Source organism: Neomonachus schauinslandi, chromosome 5, assembly GCF_002201575.2.
Source record: "Neomonachus schauinslandi chromosome 5, ASM220157v2, whole genome shotgun sequence".
Classification (NCBI taxonomy): domain Eukaryota; kingdom Metazoa; phylum Chordata; class Mammalia; order Carnivora; family Phocidae; genus Neomonachus; species Neomonachus schauinslandi.
In genome coordinates, this window is record NC_058407.1 from 157,906,572 (window position 1) to 157,927,760 (window position 21,189).

General features: G+C 52.4%; 1 protein-coding gene and 1 pseudogene across 1 annotated transcript; one reads left to right on the top strand and one right to left on the bottom strand.

The window, feature by feature from the left end:
• The first annotated feature begins 2,481 nt into the window (after positions 1-2,481).
• C5H16orf82 (chromosome 5 C16orf82 homolog) lies at positions 2,482-15,129 on the top strand. The gene is made up of 3 exons (XM_021700391.2): positions 2,482-2,602; positions 10,363-10,523; positions 13,998-15,129. The coding sequence occupies exons 1-3, from the start codon at positions 2,482-2,484 to the stop codon at positions 14,493-14,495; spliced, it is 780 nt and encodes a 259-aa protein (XP_021556066.1). The 3' UTR covers positions 14,496-15,129.
• A 5,254-nt stretch (positions 15,130-20,383) lies between these two features.
• LOC110589780 overlaps positions 20,384-21,189 on the bottom strand; it is a 5,536-nt pseudogene continuing 4,730 nt past the window's right edge.

Consider the following 21,189-nt stretch of genomic DNA (forward strand, 5'->3'; position numbering starts at 1 on the left):
CATTCAATCATGACAAACTATTTTCAGTCTGGAAAAATGAAATCCCCCCAGTAGCAGATGCTCTCAGTACCCTATCCATACCCCTCAGTTTTTACTGTTGGCATTAAGTTGATCCAATGTCCAATTGCCATCACCTTTGTCATTTCGCCTGAGGACTTTATCTGGTTGCCAGAGCCCACGCTCCCCATGCACCTGGCAAGCTAAGTGCCTGGGAACTCATGCTTCTTCAACCCCTGAGGTTCAGCCTTCAACCAAAGACTGGTGGGAACTGGTGGATAAATACCCCAGCTCCCTCGCCGCTCATGGACAATAACTCAGGTGCATGTCTGTACTGTCTTCCAGAGTTACCCAGTGAGATTAAGCTCCATTTTCCCTCAGTGATTACTCGCTCACTGAGCACACACTTCATTGACTTTCTTACCTTTCATGTCTCACTTCTTCACTCCTCTACTGGTGTTTCCTGGGATCACCTCCAAAATAAACTTCTTGCACTTAATTCTGTCTTGGGTTTGCTCAATCCAACATCTCCTCTGGGTACCACCTGATCTCTTGCTTCTCTGTCTTGGACCAGCATGTATTTATACTCATCTCTCTGCCATTTAATCCGCAACCCACCACAGTCTGGTTCCCAGCTCGTGTCTCATCAAAACTGTTCTTTCCTGAATGTATAGAACTGCCTTCCATTTTATTTGGCTCCAGTACAACTTTCAATGTGTTGCCCCACTCTTTTCTGAGAACTCTCTCCTTCTTGGCTTCATGACATCACCCTCTCTGCTTTCTTCCTACCTCCTCTCTGCCATTCCCCATCAAGTTCTTTCTCAGCTCCTCGAAGCTTCAACTCCCTTCTAAACATTGAGATTCCTAAAGACTCCACCACCCTTGGCCTTCTTCTCTTATTCTGAGGTTACACACTCTCCTTGGTTGCTACTGCCAAGTAAGAGTAACAGTTGACTTCCCAATTGCTCTGTACACATAGAGCACAGTTCCAAGTGTCAGACCTCAACTCTAACTGCCAATCTAACTTTCTGAATGCAAAAATATCTACAAATCCCCCAAAATGTCCTGAACCCAAATCATCCTTTCTTTGCCCCTCCCTAATTAATGTCACAAATATCCCCCCAGTCACCCAAGCTTCTTGGAGCCATCCTAAACTGACTCCCCTACTTCACCCAGGATGCACGATTCACCACCCAGTCCTGTCAACCTTGCCCCTCCTGAATATCTCCCTTCTCCATCCCCACGGTCATGACCCTAGGTCCAGACCACATCATCTCTTGCTCAGGTCACTGTAATAACCTCTTTACTAGTTTCTCTGGCTCCAGTGACTCCCATCCCACCCATCACCTACACTGCTGGCAGAGTAATTCCTTCTGAAGTGTAATATGAACCCCCCCTTCTTCCCTTGCCTTCAACCCTTCCATGATGTCAGCACCCTCAGGTAAGGCTCAAACACCTTCACAGGTTTCCACCTCCCTCCAGGATATGGCCCCTACCTACCTCTCCAACTTCACCTCCCACCACTTTGCATGCTTTAGCCTAGTGACTCCCAACCCTGGCTGAACACTAGCACCACCTGGAGAGCTTAAAAAAAATACCAAAGCCTTGACCTGCACCCCCAGAAACTATGAGTGACACACTCAAGGGTGAGGTGCAGGTACTGGTATTTTTCAAAGGCCCCACGTGATTCCAATGTGCCCCCAGAGCTGAGAGGGCCCAGACCTAACCACAGTGCCCTAACCACAGTGAACGGCTTAAAATTCCCCACACATCCCACGTTCTCCCATGCCTCGTGCCCATCCACCCCTGCTCCTGCAACACCTTCCTGTCTCTTTGCTTCACATGGCTGACACCTACTTATCCCTTAAAGCTCAGCTCTGGGGAAGCTTCCTGACCCCCAGCTTCCCAGTCTGAGCTAGGAGATGTCCTCCGAACTCTCACAGTCCCCTCTGCTTTAGCCTATCAGAACATTTACCACATTGAGTATGAACTGTCTGCAGCACCTCATCACCCCAACACCAGGGCTTAGCACAGTTAGTAGACTGTTGGTAGACTCAATACATGTTTGTTGAATGAATGAATGAATGAATGAGCCCCATTCCCTTTTGGCCATTAGGATAGGAAATGTATTATCTTTTCACTTCTCCTTCCTCCTCTTCTAGTTCAGTGCCAATGCACATAGTAGGTGCTCAGTAAATATTTGTCGAGTGAATCAATGAATATGAGACATAGAGATAAGCATCCACCCCGTCCTCATTTTCATAGGAGAGTCCTGGGAAGCAGAGACACATCAAACTGAGCTTCCTACAGTTTTACTAAAATGGAATTTGCCAAAGATGTCCTGAAAAATGGATTTAATTAGGCCCGTTAATAGGGGAGTCATTGGTGGCTAAGATTTAAAGCTGAGGCTGGAAAAGGTATCGATGATTTTACCATTTTAAATTATATAGGAGGTTATTTCTTACTCCCGCCTTAATTAGAAAAATGCATTTCGATGGAGCCTCAGCTTTGGAGGGAAATAAAGCCAAAGGTAGAGGCAAGATCCACTATTTCATCGAAATGGAGCTTCGGGTATCACAGCAGAGCGTGAACTGGCTCAGCCCAGGTGTGCTCAACCTCGGAGAAGGGGATTAGTAGCACATACAGCCGGATCTCATTACGCTAACGATTGTCAGTACAAACCGATGTGGCTTTTAATTGCAAGACACATCCAGGAGAGGGAGAGGTGCAGTGCTCTATAATGACAGCATGAAATTCCATGTAGGTTTTCAGAGCCCCGTGGATTTCTTGCATTCCGTTCTCCCATTTAGGCAGTCGTAGAGGTCTGAGTTTTAATGGGTTCCTCAATCAGATCCTGGAAGGGACACGCCCTTATTCTTTAGCTCACCACTAGCAGAAATACTCAGCCATCCCCAGATTATGGAGCCAAATAAAAGCAGTTCCGTGTGGGGCTCTGGCTTCCTTCAGACCCAAAGAGCCTGGAATACCCATTGGAAAACTTCCCTGGGAACCCAGGAAATGTCCTGATACGTAATAGGGCATCATTCGTTCTACAAATCTTTACTGAATATCGGTAGGTGACAGGCACTGTTCTAGGGCAGAACTGGGACTAGGGTAAGACAAGTGGGGTACTCAACTCAAGTGCAAAATTGAAGAGAATGATAAAAACAACTCAGAAATCAGGATAACCAATACTTTTATGCAATATCATTAAAAATAAAAATGCATGCAAAAGTATCTACAATGAACAAAACATCCAAATTTTAATCACAGAGAGGATCTAAGCCTGCACTTGCAGGACCTGCCTCACCTGTCTCACCCATCCCCAGCCCCGGATTCTAAGCACTGGGGATACAACAGTGACCTGATCAAAACCGGTCCGTCCCTCACATAAATGCCAGGATGTGTGGGAGACAAACAATGAACCAAATAACCAAGTCAAATATAGAGGGCTGGTGAAGGGTCTGATGGAGGGAAATAAAGCAGAGAAGAGGGTAATTCCATTGTAAACATCTCCAAACCCCCTCCCCACACCAGACTCTCTACTACCCAGTGTAGCAGAAGGCACAGGGGCTCTTGGGTCACTCCAAGGACAGCTCCCAGCCCCGTGACCCACTTGCACTAGGTCTTAGGGCAAGTCACTTGCTTTCCAGGCTTCCTTCTTGCGCTCCATCATCGGACACATGGAAAAAGCGAAAGTTCATAACAACAAAGACATGGTGCCGAGCCCAAGGTATCCGTTCCCTCAGGTCACCCTCACTGCAGGACAGTGACCGTGGGTATTTCTACCATGTAGCAAGCTGATTCCTGAGGTCGAACAGCCTGCCCACGGGAGAGTGAGGGTTTGAGGTTCTTCAGGCCAAGTTCCCAGCTGTGATGCTGGGCACCTCAAGCGGAAGCCGGGTTCTGTGCCTAAGTGACCTTGAGCAAGTCTCTGGGTCTTTCTGAGCCTTGATGTCCTCATCTGCAAAATGGGGATCGTAGGCGGCTCCCCCTCCCAGGACCGCTGAAGCCAGGTGTCTGGCGTAGGGTGGGTGCCCCATGAATGAGCGCCCCTCCTGCCCCTGCCCCAGCTGCAGTACCAGTCTCCAAGGCAACGGGGCAGAATCGGCGGGTGAAGTTCAAATGCAGCCCATTTCCTATTTTCCTGACAGCCTATTTCATGGATCACAGAGACGCAAGTACAGCTGCTTATTCAATGGAGGAAAGAATGAATTCATTTTCATTCCTTAATACCCGATGTGACCTATTCTCGGTTGATCTCTCCTTTCCAAGGCTAGAGCCCTTCCCGCGGACTTTCAATTTGGCCAGAAAAAGAAAATGTGCAGTAATGACAGAATATCCTGCCCAGAGAATGCTGGGAGCTGAATCACCACCGTGCTGGTAATAAGTCCAAATGAAAGATATTATGTCATCTCGTTTGAATTAAACAGATGAACTATAGTCCTAGACCATTAAAAATGAACCAATCTGCTGGAAAGCATCCAAGTGCTCAGCGTTCAGGGCCCCTAAAAGGTGCTCGGCTCTAGCAGGGTTTTACATCCTCATTTTCTGCCAATAATTCCTCCACTCTGCGAACGTGGAGGAATAATTTGATGAAAAGGAAGCCGGCCCTTCAGCAGTGGCCTCCTTCCAAGGACAGCCCTGGCTGTGCTAACTCGGGGCCAGCCAAGCCCTCGCTGATGCACTCTGCCTGTGAGCAGCCTGGGTGGGGGTTAATTGAGAAGCGCCAGGGAGCCACAGGGCAGGTAGCCAGGGCCTGACTGCGGCCTGGGTGATGCTTTCTCCTCCAGGAGTTCAGGGGGCTCCCCACCTGCACCCCAAAAGCCCGGGGAGAGAGGCAGTTGGCAGCATTGCCTCCCTTTACAAACAGGGAAACTGAGGCACCAGAGTCCAGAGTGCCTGGGGGCGACGGCTGCTGGGGCCCTCCCGGTCCTGCTGTGCCATGCTGCCACTCTCGATGTCCCTGAGCTCGCAGCCCCCACACTTTCCACACCGAGCCTTCCATGACACGAGTGGCCTCTCCCTCAAGCTCTGCCCCCCACTTGCTTCGTGGCTCAGGCAACGCTTCCCCGCTCTGAGAACCTGAGTCCCTATCTGTGAACCTATAATGCCGGGTGCCCCCTGGAGTAGACTGGACCGGGAGCCAGAAGATGGGGTCGAACCCTAGCCCCGCTGCATACCAGCCACGCGGCCTTAGGTAATGCCTTCTGCTCACTGAGACTTAGTCTCCTCATCTGTCACTTGGGACTTCATAAGCCCGGGCTGTTCTCCAAAGCTTCCCCCGCCCTGACACCCCACCCCAGCACCAGAATCCTGCCCAACCCGCGTTCCAATCCCTCTGGCCTGAGGACTCAGCAGCACCTGGGTGAGATACAACCCTACTCTCTCATTTAATCCACCTCCAAAATGAGCACGTCGTGGCTTGCCTTCTGTTGATGATAAAGAGGTTTTATATCAAAACAGAAGAAGAAGAGTAATTAAACCTAGTGAACTTGCCCCAAGTATCAGTCAACCGCTCTAGAGGCTCTCCATTTATTCATTCAGCAAAACCTTCTGGAACATGTGTGCCTCCTCCAGGCTCTGGGGCCTCAGCACTGTCAGCACACCCGCCCTCCCCGACCTCAAGGCCATCAAGAGCATTTACTGGCCCCCTTGCTCACAAGAGGAAAGCAGGCTGAGGAGGTCTGGGTCACTGGTCCAGCTGGTACAGCCGGTGGGAGGCAGGGCCTGGGTGGAGGCCATGTCTGTCTGACCCCAGAGCTCACACCACAGAGCCCTCACAGAGCCGCCACACCGCCCAGGGCTTGCAGGTGGTTTAGAGCCCGAGGACTGGCAAGAGAATGGACTTCCCACAACCTGGCGCCTCACCAGACGGTTCTCAAGCTTGAGTGTGCCTGAGAATGTCTGAGGAGGAATCTCTTCACAAAACTGTGGGCCTGACCAGTGAAATCGGTTTTCAGAGCTCATACTGATGACATGTGACTTCAGCTCAGGTTAGGACGGCCAGCTCATCCCAGGTTAGTCAGTACTGTTCAGTTTTAAGACAGAAAAGTCCCACATCCCAGAAACCCCCTCGGTCACGTACTGAACATTAATTGCCACAGACTGGTTACTGCCCCGAGTTCTGTGCTTAGCGACCTCTGCTAGCCAGAGAGGGGATCCCCCCTTCCCCCTGCCTTGCGGGGGGGCACTGGTCTCCCTCTGGTGGGCTCCTGAGACCCACCCCGATCAATACTTGTGTGCTGCCTGAGGCTGACATCGAGCTCTGGGGGTGTTGACCTCTCCATGCCCTGCAGCCTGAAGCCCCCATTGTAGGAGACACAGCTTTCTCTAAGAAGGCCTTCAGGCCCAAATCATGGCCCTGCTATCCAGTCAGTACTTTGGTGGCCAGAGTCTATTTCACCTCATCTCTCCAGGCTTCCGTTTGTCCAAGCAGGTCCTCCCACAACCTGGGAGAGCACAAGGCAGGCTCCTGACACTTAGCGCTTACTGAGTGCTTACTGGCCTCATGGAACCCTCGCAACAACCTAAGGAACAATCAGCCTGCAGACAAGGCAACTCTAGCAGACAAGCCTCCATCCATGTCCTCTTGACCCTCTGGGGTCACAGCCTCAGGTACGGATGGTGCTGAATGACGGCTGCTCACCCAAGCACTGCACCTGCTACCCTCCTCCCCCTGCCCCACTCCGCCTCAGGACTTCTTCAGGCACCCCAGAGGCTTGCTCAGGGAGCCGGTGAAACCTCCAGGCTGAGCCGGAGATGCGCTCCACACGGCCTCTGACAGGCCCAGAAGCAGGGGCCCAAGCCGACGGGCACCTTCTCTACAACACCCCCTTCACTGGCTTTCCTTCCCTCCTTGTCTTGCTGCCCCTTCTCTTCATGGGACTTCCCGGGACCACCTCCCAAATGAACTACTGGATCCAAGTCCATGCCTCAGGGCTGCTTTCGAGGGAACCCAAGCTGGGACAGAAAGGTTAGGGAACTTGCCCAGGATCACACAGCTGAGAAGTGGTATGCCCCGGATTTAAACTCAGACCTCTGGCTTCAGATACTGAGGGCTCGGTTACTTTGCTGTACAGTTCTAGGCTTGATCTAGGGAATATTTGTGTCCCTCCTCATCCTCAGGCAGCCTCTCCTTCGTCCTCCCTCTCCCTCCCCCACACACTGAGTCCACAATGAAGAACACAAGACTATTGTTTTGCCACAGATTACAGGAGCTGCGTGATGAGCCCTGAGCTTTCAGCCACCCCAGCCTCCTCTCATTTCCTGCCGCCCCCCAACCCCTCACCCCGCCCATGTCAGGCAACTCTGTGACCTCATCTTCAGCTGAAGCTGAACATTCTGAATAGCCGTGTCTTATGACCAAATAATGCAGGCCGCAGGCAGCCCAGTGATTCAGCCCATCCCTAGGCTGAACCTCATAGAAACATTCAGAGAGAAGATGAGGCCCAAGGGTTGAGGAGAAGTGTCTGCTCTATTCATTATGTGCAATTAAAACAAGTTAAAGCTTCCATAGTCTGTTTGGCAGGAGACTCCCCAGAAATCCGCAGGGAAAATGTCCTGTAAGAGACACACGTAAAGGCACACTTACTGTGAGGGAGAAGGGGGAAATGACCTGAATGTCCATCAGTTAGAATGGATGGATTATGACATTCACCAATAGCACACTCCAGGGCAGTGAAAATGAACGTGAGCCACGCATATAGCACAGATGAATCTCACACACGTAATGTCGAGCATAAGTTGTAGAAGCGGACATAAAGAATGCCATTTATATCCAGATTAATAGCATGCAGAACAATTCCATGTTGGTTTAGGGATACGTCCTTTTATAGTCCAAGTATTAAGATGTGCATCAAGTTCAATGATGAGCATGAGATTCTGGATTGCCCCAGAGAGACACCATGGGGAGGGGTAAATGGGTTCGGAGGTTTGTCACTATTGTCTTCTTTCTTGAATTGAGTGATGAATACAAGGATGACACGGACGTTCACCTTATTCTTCCCTTTTGTTTTTGTATGTCTCAAATAATTTTAACAGCTGGGGGGGGGAGATCAATCACATGACCAACCCAGAGGAAGAATTACCTTTCTTCCGAGACAGATCATCCCTCCAGGCCATGGCTAAGCTGGCTCTTTGTCTGGCTCCCTGGAGAAGGTAGAAAGTCCAAGGTCCTGCCATCAGGGACCCAGGTCCAGCCCCGGCTCCCACCTGTTCAAGTGCCAAGTGCACCTGAGTAGGGAGGTGCCCCCCACTTCGGGCCCCTAAGAATGCCTCTATCCCCAGGACAAGCAGGCAGTCAGGAGCTGGGCTTCGGGGCGGACGGAAGACGGAATGAGGTTAAATGAGAACATGCACGCCAACGTCCAGCACGGGGCTTGATGAGCAACATGTCCTCCCTACACAGTCCTTCCACTGCGCTAGCGCCAGTCCAGGGAGTTCTCCATGCTCACCTGCCCACACTGGACTCTCTCTTGGTGGAGCACTCACCTCACGGCCCCGGGAGCACGCAGCAGCACTCTATAGGGAGCAAATGCAGGTCCTCGCCCACATGGGGCCCGATGATGGGGCCTTCTGGAAAGAGAACAAGGCATCCATCACAGGATCGCAGGGGAGGCTCTGGGATAAGAGTGCTCTGCGTGGAGAATCTCAGGGGAGAGTGGGTGCCCCTACAGGGTGATGCTGAAGGCCAGAGGGTTTCGTGGTTTCAGAAAGTGTGCGTGTTTATATATCCTTATGTATGTCTTTATGCGGATATACTTATGTATGTATATATGCATATGGATATATATTCTTATGTGTATATTCATCTTTACACATATTCTTATGTATTTCTATATAAACACATATACTGTGAATGTATTTGCATACATACACATATGTACTTATGTATATATTCATATAGATGTGTATGTATGCATATACACTTGTGTATGCATTTATGTGGTTGTTTTTTTTTTTCACACGAACACCTATGTTCTGTCTTAAAGTAGAAGGTTCCATGAGGTCGTGTGCTGGAAGCTCCAGGCAGACCCTGGCCAGGTGTTTCCTGTCAGTCCTCAGGGCATCCCTCCCAGCAGTGCTATGACCAGTGTTGCTCCATTTCCCAGGCCGGGAAGCTGGGGTTCAGAGAGGTTAGTTTGGTCACACGATGTCACCTGGATGGAGGACGCAGGATGTGACCCATGGCACGCCAGAGCCCCAAGATGGAGAGGGACAGTTACGCTATTCAGGGAGCCTTGTCCAGGCTACCCTCCCACCCACCCCCTCCCGCTGCGCCGGTGCTCCCCGCCGACTCTCAATTGTGAGGTCCACCCAGGGAGGTACTTCTTCCTGGCTGTCTCTTGAGGGTCTCACAGGCCATTTCCCGTTTATTTCCTGTCAGTTAATGTTTGTGGAAGATGTAATCCCCACCACCCATTTGGGGCATCATTAAGCACGGCTCCAAAGTGGGGAAGCTGATCAACTCATGTTGATCTGACTTCTGAGCCCCTAAGCTCAGCCCCTCCTCTCGGCCATTAGTGAGGTGTACACCGCTCTGTGTGCTTCAGAAGGAAGCTGTGTCATTTCTAGAAGGCCATATCGCCCCTGATCCAGAGGCTCCTGGACCCCACAAGCTGGCCTTGACCCCACTCTTCCTCTAAACCCCACATCCAGTCTCTCGTCGAGCCCTGCCTCCCACATACACCCTGGATCCCAGCACTGCTGTCCAGCTCTCCTACCACTGTGTGGTCCAGGCCCTCCCCATCACTCCCGGGATTCCTGTGCTAGCGCTAACTAGCTCCCGGCCCCATCTTCCCATCCCTAATGCCCCCACCCCCCGCCACGGCAGCCTGTTCAAACTCCAGTCCACTCATCACTGCTGAAAAGTCTGCAGCGGCTTCCAGCTCCCTGGAGCCACAGATCCCAGCCTCCCCATGGCTGCCTCTATGACCTCTCCTCCTGGTGCTAGGTGGCTCTGCCCAAGGGACAGTGGCCTGCAATGGTCACATGCACGTATGGACACGCACATCATATGTGCGCATGCACACGTCCTCCATCTCTGTCCTTGCGCCCTGCTCACATTTATGATCACACAGCAAATACTTGTTTACATCTTTCCATCCATCCCTGAGGTCACAGCCCCTCCCAAGCCTGACGCAGGGCAGGCACTTAGCAAGTGTTGGTGGGAGGGAAGCCTGAATAGGAGGTCAGGAAATATTTTTACACCTCCCTGAGTTCGAAGTGATCACAGTGTGTCATACCCAGAGAACTGATGCCCGACTTAGCCAGGGCTTCTGCTGGAATATTCAGGATAAATATTAGGATTAAGGGGAGGGGGCTATTTTCCGGGCTGGTGAAGCTCTTTCTCATCCCCATCAGGGTACTTGGATGCTGAGATCCTGAGGGTAGACGTCGGGGTGGGAAAGCAGTTCCGGGGGCCACTGCAGACCCTCTCAGAGAGGAAGCTCAACCCAGTGAAGTGCATTGGCGGGTGTGTGGGCACGGGGCACATTAGTGCATGGGAGGCGGACTCTGCCATGGTAAGGAACAAGCCCCCGGCCGTGGCAGCCGAGCATAGAAATCACTGCTCACCGACAGTGCAAATGCATTTGGTGGCGGGCAGGGCTTCTCCACGCACACAGCCACTCAGGGACCCAGGCTCCATCCACTGTGGGGCCTGCTGCATGGCTTCCAAGGCCCCCGCAGAACGGAAGAAGTGAGGCGGCTGCACGGGAGAGGTTTCTATCCCCGGCCTGCCGCCCTTGCCCTAACGGCCCCACCTAGACGCAGCGGGTTAGACCTGTATTTCTCCTATGGGCCGAGGAGAGAACTGGGATGGTCTGGGGAACATGGAGCATTGTCTGTCACATCAGGGAGGGACCGGTCTCCGGGACACACAGATCCTGGGATCTGTAGCCAGGTTTCCTGTCTGAGCCTTGCCTGGGACACAGGCTGAGGTCTTGTGGGTGCCCGTCATCTGTATGAAGTATCTGAAAGTCATGAAGGAAAGGAAACCTGGAGAAAGAGGCTGGAATATGTGTGTAGGCCCTGGAGGGGTTTCGGGGTGGGGCAGACAGCAAGAAAGACTGGAAACCAGAGAGGCAGCTGGTACCCGGTCCCCAGAAAGAGAAAGGGCCCTGTGGAGAAGCACCCCCCCCAGCCCCCTTCTCCCCAGATGCACTGCGGCTCAGAAGGGTGCTGCTCTGTTTGGCCCTTGAGCACCTGCACCTCTGGGGGGGGGGGGGTCTTGAAACAGCATCCAGGCGGGGCAGCTCTGGTCTGACCCCTAGCTTGCGCAGGGACAAGGGCACCACCCTCAGGTGGCTTCAGGTGCAGGCAGGAATGAGAAGACTGGACCCAAAGAATAAAGAGCTCGCCTGAGATGCCTTCCTGAGACTTCAAGAACAACCTTCAGGAGAGTGCTGGGCCAAGACACGGCCATTGACACGGCTTTGCCGTATCCACAGGCTACTACTGACTCTGGTTACATGAGCCAGAGAGTAGGGAAGGCTCTGGTCCCTGCACAAACCCTCAGGTGTTCACTACAGTCCTCTGGCCCATATGTCCTGTGCCTGGGGCAGGTAGGATGGGGACAGGAGAGAATATGACTCCCAGTCAGCTCCCCATTAATCCCCAGCATTGGGGCACCTGCCCTGCTTTGTATTCATGCAGGGGCAGAGGCAGTCTTGAGCCCCAGCCTACCTGCCTGGAGCCCAACCATGCCTCTCTCCTGCCAGCCCCCTAAAGCTAGACCTGGTCCCCGCTTGTCACGATGGCTGGATCCCACCACACCGCCTCCTCTGGAGCCACTGCTTAGCCATTGTGTCTGTCCCTTCCCTCGCGGTCCCTAGCAGGGAATGTAAGGAAGGGACAGGGAGCCAGACAGCTATGAGAAGCCCCTCATATCCCAGAAGGATCAGAATTTCCACAGCAAAAGAGATGCCTCTGTGTACAGCAGAGGGAAGCTGAATGGCCCTGGGCAATGGGAAAGGAATTCGTAATAAAGATGACAGTGATAATTAGCACCAAAGCACGACGCACGGATGACTGCCAAGGGGCTGAGTGGCGCACTCTCCAAGGACTGCCTTTCTCCTCCCCACCCCCTGCATCCCAAACACAGCCAGCCAGCCCTCTCCAGACGCATACCATCAGGCCAAGCACCAGGGCCAGCTGTCTCCCAAATGCTAAGGCAAGAGTTGAGCTGAATCATTATGCTTCTTGATCTTAGGAGGATCGTGGATACCTTTAAGAATCTGACAAAGGCTGTGACTCCTTCCTGGTGGGAAAGCATATATGTAGCTCATCGCAAAGTCTACTACAATTTCAACAAATTCCCCCAGTCCTTGAAACCCACCTATGACCCCTTTAAGGGTCAATGAATTTTGTTTTAATTCAGTCATTCAGTGGAAATCTATTCAGTGTCCGCTAATAAGCGCCCCAGTGGGTGTTCTCATCCACAATACTACTTAGCCAGGGTAGCCACAGAATCATCTACAAGCAGTGCATCTGGCTGAGCCTCGCCTCCTGGCACCCTAGTTCTCAGTGCTGGCTGCACGTTCGAACCACCTGGAGAGTGGTTTAAAATTCTGATGCCAAAGCCTCACCCAGATCAATTAACTCAGAACCTCTGGAAGTGGGACCCTAGGGATGCCTAGGGGTGCAGCCAGGGGAGAGGACCACTGCCCTAGAAAATCCAAACGTGTTTTTTTAAAAAGTTCCCTAGGAGGGGCACCTGGGTGGCTCAGTCATTAAGCGTCTGCCTTCGGCTTAGGTCATGATCCCAGAGTCCTGGGGTCGAGCCCCGCATCGGGCTCCCTGCTCAGCGGGAAGCCTGCTTCTCCCTCTCCCACTCCCCCTGCTTGTGTTCCCTCTCTTGCTGTATCTCTCTCTGTCAAATAAATAAATAAAATATCTTTAAAAATAAATAAATAAAAAAGAAAAATAAAAAGTTCCCTACGTGGTTGGGATGCACACCCTAGAGCAGTTAATTCATTCATACATTCAGCAACTGCCTAATGAGCATCTACTATGTCCCAGGCAGTATGCTAGGCGTGGGAACTACACACTCGTGTGTAGCGAGAACTATGGATGATGAGCACCATCTACACTGACAATCAGCAATCAACAGTGAGACCATCTCTACTGAGAACCACTGTTGAGAAGAACGGCTATATAAAGACCCGTCGGTGCATAGCAGAGAATAAGAGATCAAAATCTCAGCCCTCGCAAAGATGATATTCTAGCAGAGGGGACAGGCACTCAGTAACCAACACATAAAAAGACTTGCAAATTGTGTTTCGTGCCACAAGGCCCATAAACTAGGAAGTGACACGAAGACTAATAGAGGGACCTTCTTGTAGAAGCCAGGGACACTTCCTGGGGGCCACTGGAGCTGAAGCTTGAAGGCCAAGGGGCTGAGGGAAGAGCATTCCAGGTGGTGGGAACAGCCGGTGCAAAGGCTCTGCAGGGGGTCAGAGCTCAGAATAAGAAAACAGCCAGTGCTACGCCTCCTTGAAGTGAGGAAGGGGGAGGGTGTGACGTGGGACCAGGCTGAGAGAGAGGAGCCAGACCAGCCAGGCCCTTGGAGATCCAGCAAAGAATTTAGGATAAACTCCTGACTGTCATATTGTCCCCAGGCCTCCCAGTGGTCTCGGAATGGCACAAGTGTCTCAGAAGAAGTGCCATCCTAAAGGAATACAGCTCAGAAGGGGCTCGGCTGGGATGCGCACCCAGGTCTCCTGACATGGCAAAGCAAAGGCCACAGGCCCTGCAGGAAGTGTCCCCAGGAAAGTGGGTCTCCCCACTCTCTGGCCCTAAGCCCCTTTTCTGCCCATGCCCAGCCCCAGCCACTAATGTAACTGGTGCGGGGAGAGCATTGTCCTTCCCACCCCTACCCCGCCTCATAAACCCCTCACCGTGGGAACCAGGCCAGCCAATCAGAACATTCCCCTTTGAAAGGCCACCCTATAAATTGAGCCTCCTCTCCCCAGACAAACCAGACCTACCATTCATAGGCCTCCCAGGGCCCCCTCCCCCTGGATAAACCAGATCAGTTGCCCCCCACCTTCCTCGAGGGTAGAAACGGGGAGTCTGCTGCCTGGAATGTTCAGGGCCAAGCTCCAAGCCTCCCGGCCCCCAGCGTAGAGCCCCAGCCCCCGGCGTGGCCACACCATGACACAGGAGCAACTCAGGAGCCCCTGAGAGTTTCGAGGGGTAACCTGGGAAACCCATGGAGCAGTGAGAGCGGGTTGCTGAGCCTGCGACAGTCCAGCCAGGGGAAATGCAAGGAAAGTGACACCAGCCTGTTGAGCAGCGGGTACGCGGGCGATGAGGAGAACAGTGAGGTCAGCCTGGTGGGCAACACTCCAATCTTAAGGTTGCCGAGAAGGCTCCACACCCAGGCAGGCAGCGCCCCGAGAAGCCAGCTGTGTGCCATCTACGCGCCCAGCCAGATCAGGAGCCAGGTGGCCAGCCAAGCCCGCGGCAGCAGGCAGGCTGGAGGGGAAAAGTGAGGCCAGCCTGCCCAGCAGCGGCATCAGCAGCAGGGCCAGCAGCCTGACCAGCATGAGCTTCATCAGCCTGGGCAGCAGCGCCCTGAACTACCAGGTGAGTAGCGGGCTGCTCAGCTCTGCCCACAGCCTTCCCGCCAGCCAGGCCAGCAGCTGCCCAGACATCCCAGTGGACGGTAATGTGCAAAGTGGGGTGAAAAGTAACACCAGTCTTCAGGAGGACAAGTCTGGGGACAAGGCCAAAGCCGGCGACCAGGCCGCCAAGGGGGAGCAGCCCGCCCAGATGTGCATGCCTTTATGAGTCGGCTCGCCGGCCACCAGGTTCTTGAAAAATACAGATGTAACGGCCCAGCAAACCTAGACTTCACCCAGAGTGGTTATTGCCAGAGCAAATACCTTTAAAAAAGTATACACTGACTGTGTTGGAAACTTGGATAGCCCCATTTGTAGCAACAACCATCAGCAGCAGGGTCGTGTGTAGCGAGAACTATGGATGATGAGCACCATCTACACTGACAATCAGCAATCAACGGTGAGACCATCTCTACTGAGAACCACTGTTGAGAAGAACGGCTGTATAGAGACCCGTCGGTGCTGGGTTCACCTGCATCCACCTCCACTGGCCAAACCACTGTGAGCCCCAGTGATGAGCCAGCCCTAACAGGATCCATCACTGGCAAAACCATCTGTACTGAGAACCATCATGGTGGGATCACCAGTGCCAAAACCCATCGGTGGGGACAGCTGTGATCAGCAGCAAATACCAACTCTATTTAGAACCATCTGAAGTTAGAACCTCCCATGGAGAAACCATGCTAAGTGATGAACACCATCTACAACCAACACCAATCATGATAAGCTCAAAAGAAGCAAGCACCAGTCTTGGCTGGGACTGTCCACATCGAGAGCCAGCTGAAGGAAACACCATCCGTGGGGGACCACAGCCCTGGGGGAGCTGGATCTCTACCAAGCTCTGTAAGATGAGCCGCCCACAAGAGCCAGCAGCATCCAGAGAGGACGTTCACGATGGCTGTGTTCAAGGAGCCCCATCCCTGAAGAGCATCCTCCAAGTGAGCTTCTCCCTTTAATTTTAAGCACTGTTGCCAGGTAGTTTCAGCCCAGAATCTTCCCAGGAGCAAACGTTCCCCGATGCCCCATCTCTGTCTCTACGTGCATCTCAGAGGAGGTAAAGACAAGGAGGCCAGAAATTGTCTTTGTTGAGATGGTAGGAACAGTGCTTCCTATGGCAAGACAATGCCATGATCAATGCTTAATGGTGACAGAAACCAAATCAGCCCAGAAGGGCTGGGATGAGACAGCTCTGCACCATTTAGTGAACGTCTCCTAGGTGGGTGGGAAGGCTGAGACCTCCATCTGCCCCTTCTCAGGACAATAAAGCCCTCCCCCGGGGGCTGACCACGCAGACCCTGGGGAGGTGTGTCCACTGAGGGGCGGAGGTCAGAACAGTCACGAAGACATCCACTAGGTTCCAGAAGGAAAGCAGAGGGGGCACCAAAGACAATAAAAGGTGTCTGGAGAGGCTGAAAGTGTGCATTTGTGTGTGTTCCCGCCGAGGTCACAGTGACAAATGCAAATACACCAAAGAACCGTGTTGAGAGGAGGGCTCAGCTGCCAATTCTGCTACCTCCAGGCTGGTGATCTGGGGCAAAATGCTTACATTTTCTGGGCTCGGTTTCCTCATCTGGAAAATGGGAACAATAACCCCTATTTCATACATTGGTAGGATGGTTCTGTGAATTACGTGAAAATGTCTATGAATTACCTGGCAAGTAGTAGGTCCTAAATGTTTGCTTCCTCCCCTTTCCTCACTTGTCTGTAAACGGGCAGAGTGGTTCCTGCCTTAGCTTCGCTCACAGCACACAAAGGATCATGACTGCTAACACAGACGATGTACTCTTGACCAAAAAAAAAAAAAAAAAGAAACAAACAACAACAACAACAACCCCCGCCCCCCAAAAAAAACAAAAAAACAATGGAGCTATAGCATCTGCTTAGAAGTCAGGACAGATCAGCAGATGGTTTGATAGGTTTCAGGGGTGAGTGGTTCTGGGTTTGAGGGCACAGCATGTCTGGACTGGTGGGGCCCTTCCTCTCGAGCATGAGTGCCTTTGAGTACATTCTCCCCCACTTTGTCCAGGCAAAATCGCTCAGCAGGGGCAGAGCACCCATGACCCAGGCAGACCAGAGGAGCTCCCCGCCCCCAGCCCTGCCCAAGGGAGCCCTTGTCCGCAGGCAGGCCCTGGGGGAGGGGGATCTTCTGGGGAGGCTCTGGGGCTGCTTTCCCTCCCCACACCCCCATTGCTGCCTGGCTCTCCTGTCTCAGAGGAGGACAGAGGGTACAGAGAGGCAAAGTTGTAAGCACAGCAACACTAGACAACCGCACACCGGAGGCCACAGACTCCCTGGACACAGTGTGGCCAAAACGAGCTCACCCCCTTTCCTTGACCACCTCCTGCGTCCCTTCTCAGCAAATGACATCATCCCACCCCATTGTTCCAGCGGGGGCCCTTGTCACACTGGACCCTGCCCCTGCCTCAGCCCCATGTCCCATCAGTCCCTAACACCTCCCCTCCCTCACTGCTGCCGCCCTATTCCAGGCTGTCCTCTTCCCCCCAGACCAGTGGTTCCCAGCCCCCGCTGCACAGTAGAAGCACCTGGGGAACATTTACAAGATGCAGATGCCCAGGCACCAGGAGGGTTTAAAGTTCCCCGGGTGATGATCATGTTCTGCCCGGGCCAGAAAGCACCGCTGCCCTTGATCTGTTCCCCCTCAAACGCACTTTCATCCCCTGGGGTCTAAAACGGACACCCGCAGGGGCCAGAAAGCTACTACAAGGGAGTAGATACGGGGCTCGGCCCTACTGGAGGACATGCATCCCATCAAAGAAAAGCCAGAAATCCAGAATTCTATATGTAAGATCTCCTGATTTTTCAATGTGGGTCACAAATTCAAATTCTTTCCAAAAAGGGGGAGGATGGATGAAAATTTCTGAAGGCAGTCTCAGGACCACACATTCAAAGGCTTCTGCGTCTAAACAGAGAACGCAGTGATCTTTCTGAAACAAAAACCTGCTTATATTCCTTAACTGCTTAAAAACTTCTGAATCGGGGCGCCTGGGTGGCTCAGTCGGTTAAGTGGCTGCCTTCAGCTCAGGTCATGATCCCTGGGTCCTGGGATCGAGCCCCACGTCCGGCTCCCTGCTCAGTGGAGAGCCTGCTTTTCCCTCTCTCTCTGCCTGCCTCTCTGCCTACTTGTGCTTTTTCTCTCTGTGTCAAATAAATAAATAAAATCTTTAAAAAAAAAAAAACAAAAAACTTCTGAATCTTCCCACTGTCCAAAGGATCTGACACGGTATTCAAAGCTCTTCAACAAACTGACCTAACTACGTTTTCCTCCCCTGGACTCCTGCTACTTCCTCCAAAACCTCCATATATACCACCTCAAACCTCTCATAATTCACATGCAGCAAAATGTTCCCTTTCTTGTGTACAGTTCTATGGATTTTTGACAAGCACGCACATAGATGGGTCAGGCATCCACCACCACACCCTGAATACCGAATAGTTTCATTGCGCGCCAAAAATCCCCCGTTGCCCCTTTTGGTCAGTTCCTCCCACCCCAGATCATTTCATCTGGGTGAATACCCACGGGTGGGACCACAGGCTGGGACATGTGTTTGGCTTCATAAGAACCTGCCCAGTCACTTTCCGAAGGTAGCTTTACTTTATAGTCGCCAGCACTTTGTCTTTGTCAGAGTTTGGATTTTTCATTTCACTCTCAAAGTCTCTGATCATTGTCTTAACAGTAAGAAGTCGTTTGTCTCAGTCTCCCATTATTAACTCTGTTTTACACATGGGGAAACTGAGGCACACCGAGGCCAACTCTGTGTGAGTGAGTGGTGGGGCTGGGATTTGAACCCAGGCGCTGTGGCCCCTGAGTCCATGATCTTAACCATTAACCTCTCTACCCTGCCCTCCCTGCTTTGGACATTTAGGGTCCTGACATACCCAGGCGACAGGCCGCCCCAGACACAGAGCCCCCAGCCAGCTAGCTGTTTCTTGTCTCGAGCCCCTTAAGTGTGGCACCTCCCACTGTATGTGTCTGCCTCCCTGAGGACAGGTGTCACTCCCCCAGCCCCCTCTGTATCTTCAATGCCACTTCCCCGTCAGTGGCAGCAATGGTTGCCGAATGAATGAATGAATGAATGAATGAGAGACAGTGAGTGAAGGATGAATAGCTGAATCAGAAGAAAGAAGATGGATCCTCCAAGGCCTGTACTCCAGCGACTACATCCCACTGTCCAAAAACAAACGTGGCTCAGGATCCGAAAATTAAATACCGTTCGGCATGCACGCCTGAGCCCCGGGCACAGCTCCACACTTCTCTCATTGTCTGCCCAGCAGATCCGTCTCGGCTCAGCTCTCTCCCACCCCAGCACAGGGGACGCAGCAAGCACTTGAAGCAAGGACCATTTTTCAAGCGGGTACGGTGATTTTTTCTTTCCTGTCCACTAGCTTGGCGTTCGGGGTGCAGCGGGGTTGGAATGATGGGTTGGCTGCAGGCACTGGCTCCTGAATTATTAACTGGGCTGGGGAGAGAGTTGCTTACAAATGCTGTCCATCCAGCAGACCAGCGGCCCACGGACTTCAAACAGGCCTGGAGCAGGGAGGCGGGAATGGGAGGGACTCGGCCGGTGGGCTCCACACTGACCAGATCTGAAGCCTCTCTTCCCGAGCGCTCCCTTGGCTTCCATCCCCTGGCCCAGAAAAAGTTTATCTTTCTCGAGTTCTTCACACCATAGTGCCTGCTCTGCAGGAGTCAAGCACCTGACCTCTCCTCTTCTGTCCACGGTAAAACTGTGGGCAAAATGGATTGAGTCTAGTGATTAAGGTTTGCTCGGAGCCAGGAGCTTGGTGGGTAAGCCAGGCTCTTGGTCTGTGGCTCACTGTGGGCAGGGAGCAGAGTAGGGTGCCTGAGGTTGGGTCTCCAGAAGCAGAGCCTGAGATGAGGGTTCTTGTAAGATTTATGGAAAGGGCTTTCCAAAGAGAAGGGGAGTAAGGGACATGGGATGGGGCTGGAGACTTGCCTCAGGTGAACCCCATGGGGAGCTCTGGAGCATCTACTGCAGCTCCTAGTGGGTCTTACCATCAATCAAAGGGAAGCAGGCCCTTTGTACCCCCACACCCCAAGCGAACATAACCAGTGGAACAGCTCCAGTCCAAACGGGCAACTCCCCAGAGAAGGGAAAGCTGTGAACCACTAGGGGCCATGTGGGGCAGGTAGTCCAAACTGATATGTGGCTCTACAGAGTGATCAGGACCCCAGCTCCTCCAGATTTCCATTCCACCCTCCTTAGGATGAAGTCTGCATCCTCATGGTCCAAGGTGGCTGCCCAAGTTCCAACAACACATGTCCATCCAACACATCAAGGAGAGCAGGGGGAGGAAGGAGAGAAGAAAGGCTTGACCCTTCTTTTATAAGGAGACTCTCTAAAAGTCTCACACAACACAGCTACATGGAGCTATAAAGGAGGGGAGGAAATCCAGTCTTTATTCTAGGATGCAATGTGTAGGAATAAAAACTGGCTTTCTGTTACTAATAACGGAGGAAGGAACAGATACTAGTTAAATACTGCCCCCCAACCGTTCTCCCTTCCGATGCTAAAGGGACCTTTTAACCCTCTTTAAAAAAAAAAAAAAATCAGTCTTTTACTTAAAATCTTTGTAATAGTTGGCAAAAATGACCCAAATGCTTAGCAACTCCTCCCATGGAGAGGAGGCATCTACTTCTCCATCCCCTGAATCTGGGCACATCTCGTGATTTGTTCTGACCGACAGGAAGTGATGCTCTGCCCTTTGGGGTCTAGGCCTTAGGAGGTCTTGTGGCTTCTGTTCACACACTTCACACTCGGCAGCCATCCTGTGACCAAGAGGCCAAGACATGAGGAGAGAGGCCATCATGAACCAGCCAGCCCCACATGACCCATCAGCTGACCACGGACACATGAACAAGTCCACCTAAGATCAGCTGGGCCTGACCCAGACAGGAGGAGCCACCAGCTGAGCCCAGCACAAACTGCTACCCTCCAGGCTCCCGAGCTAAAGAAGACACGGTTGTTTTAAGTCACTATGTTTGGGGATAGTTTGTTCCATGGCCAAAGCTAACTGATAATGCTCTGATGACCTTCCCTTACTCTCAGGATAAAGAACAAAATTCCCACCACCAGCAGCAAGGGTCTGGCCTTTGCTCACCACTCCAGCCTCATCACAAACCACTTTCCTCTCTGTGGGGCCTTCACTTCCGCAGACCCACTGACCCAGTACCTTGGCAGCAGCAACTCCTCTATCTAGAATATGCTTTGCCCCTTCACCTGGTCACTGCCTACTCTTTCTTGCAGAGCTCAGCTCACCTGTCACTTCCCTGCTCCCACCACCTGATCCAATCGCCCCAGAACACACTCTCGGGCCACCACGTCCCTCTCTTTCACAGCACTTTCACGGCTGGTCGTCACTTGACACTTCCTTGTGTGGTTCTCGGAATAAAATCTGCCTCGCCCGTAAGTCTTCAACTCCACAGGAGCAGGGACTGGGTCTATTTTGCTCACAGTTGTGTCCCTGGAGCTTAGAACAATGCCTTTTCGTAATGGGTGTGTCATTGTGTCACCAGCATCTAGAA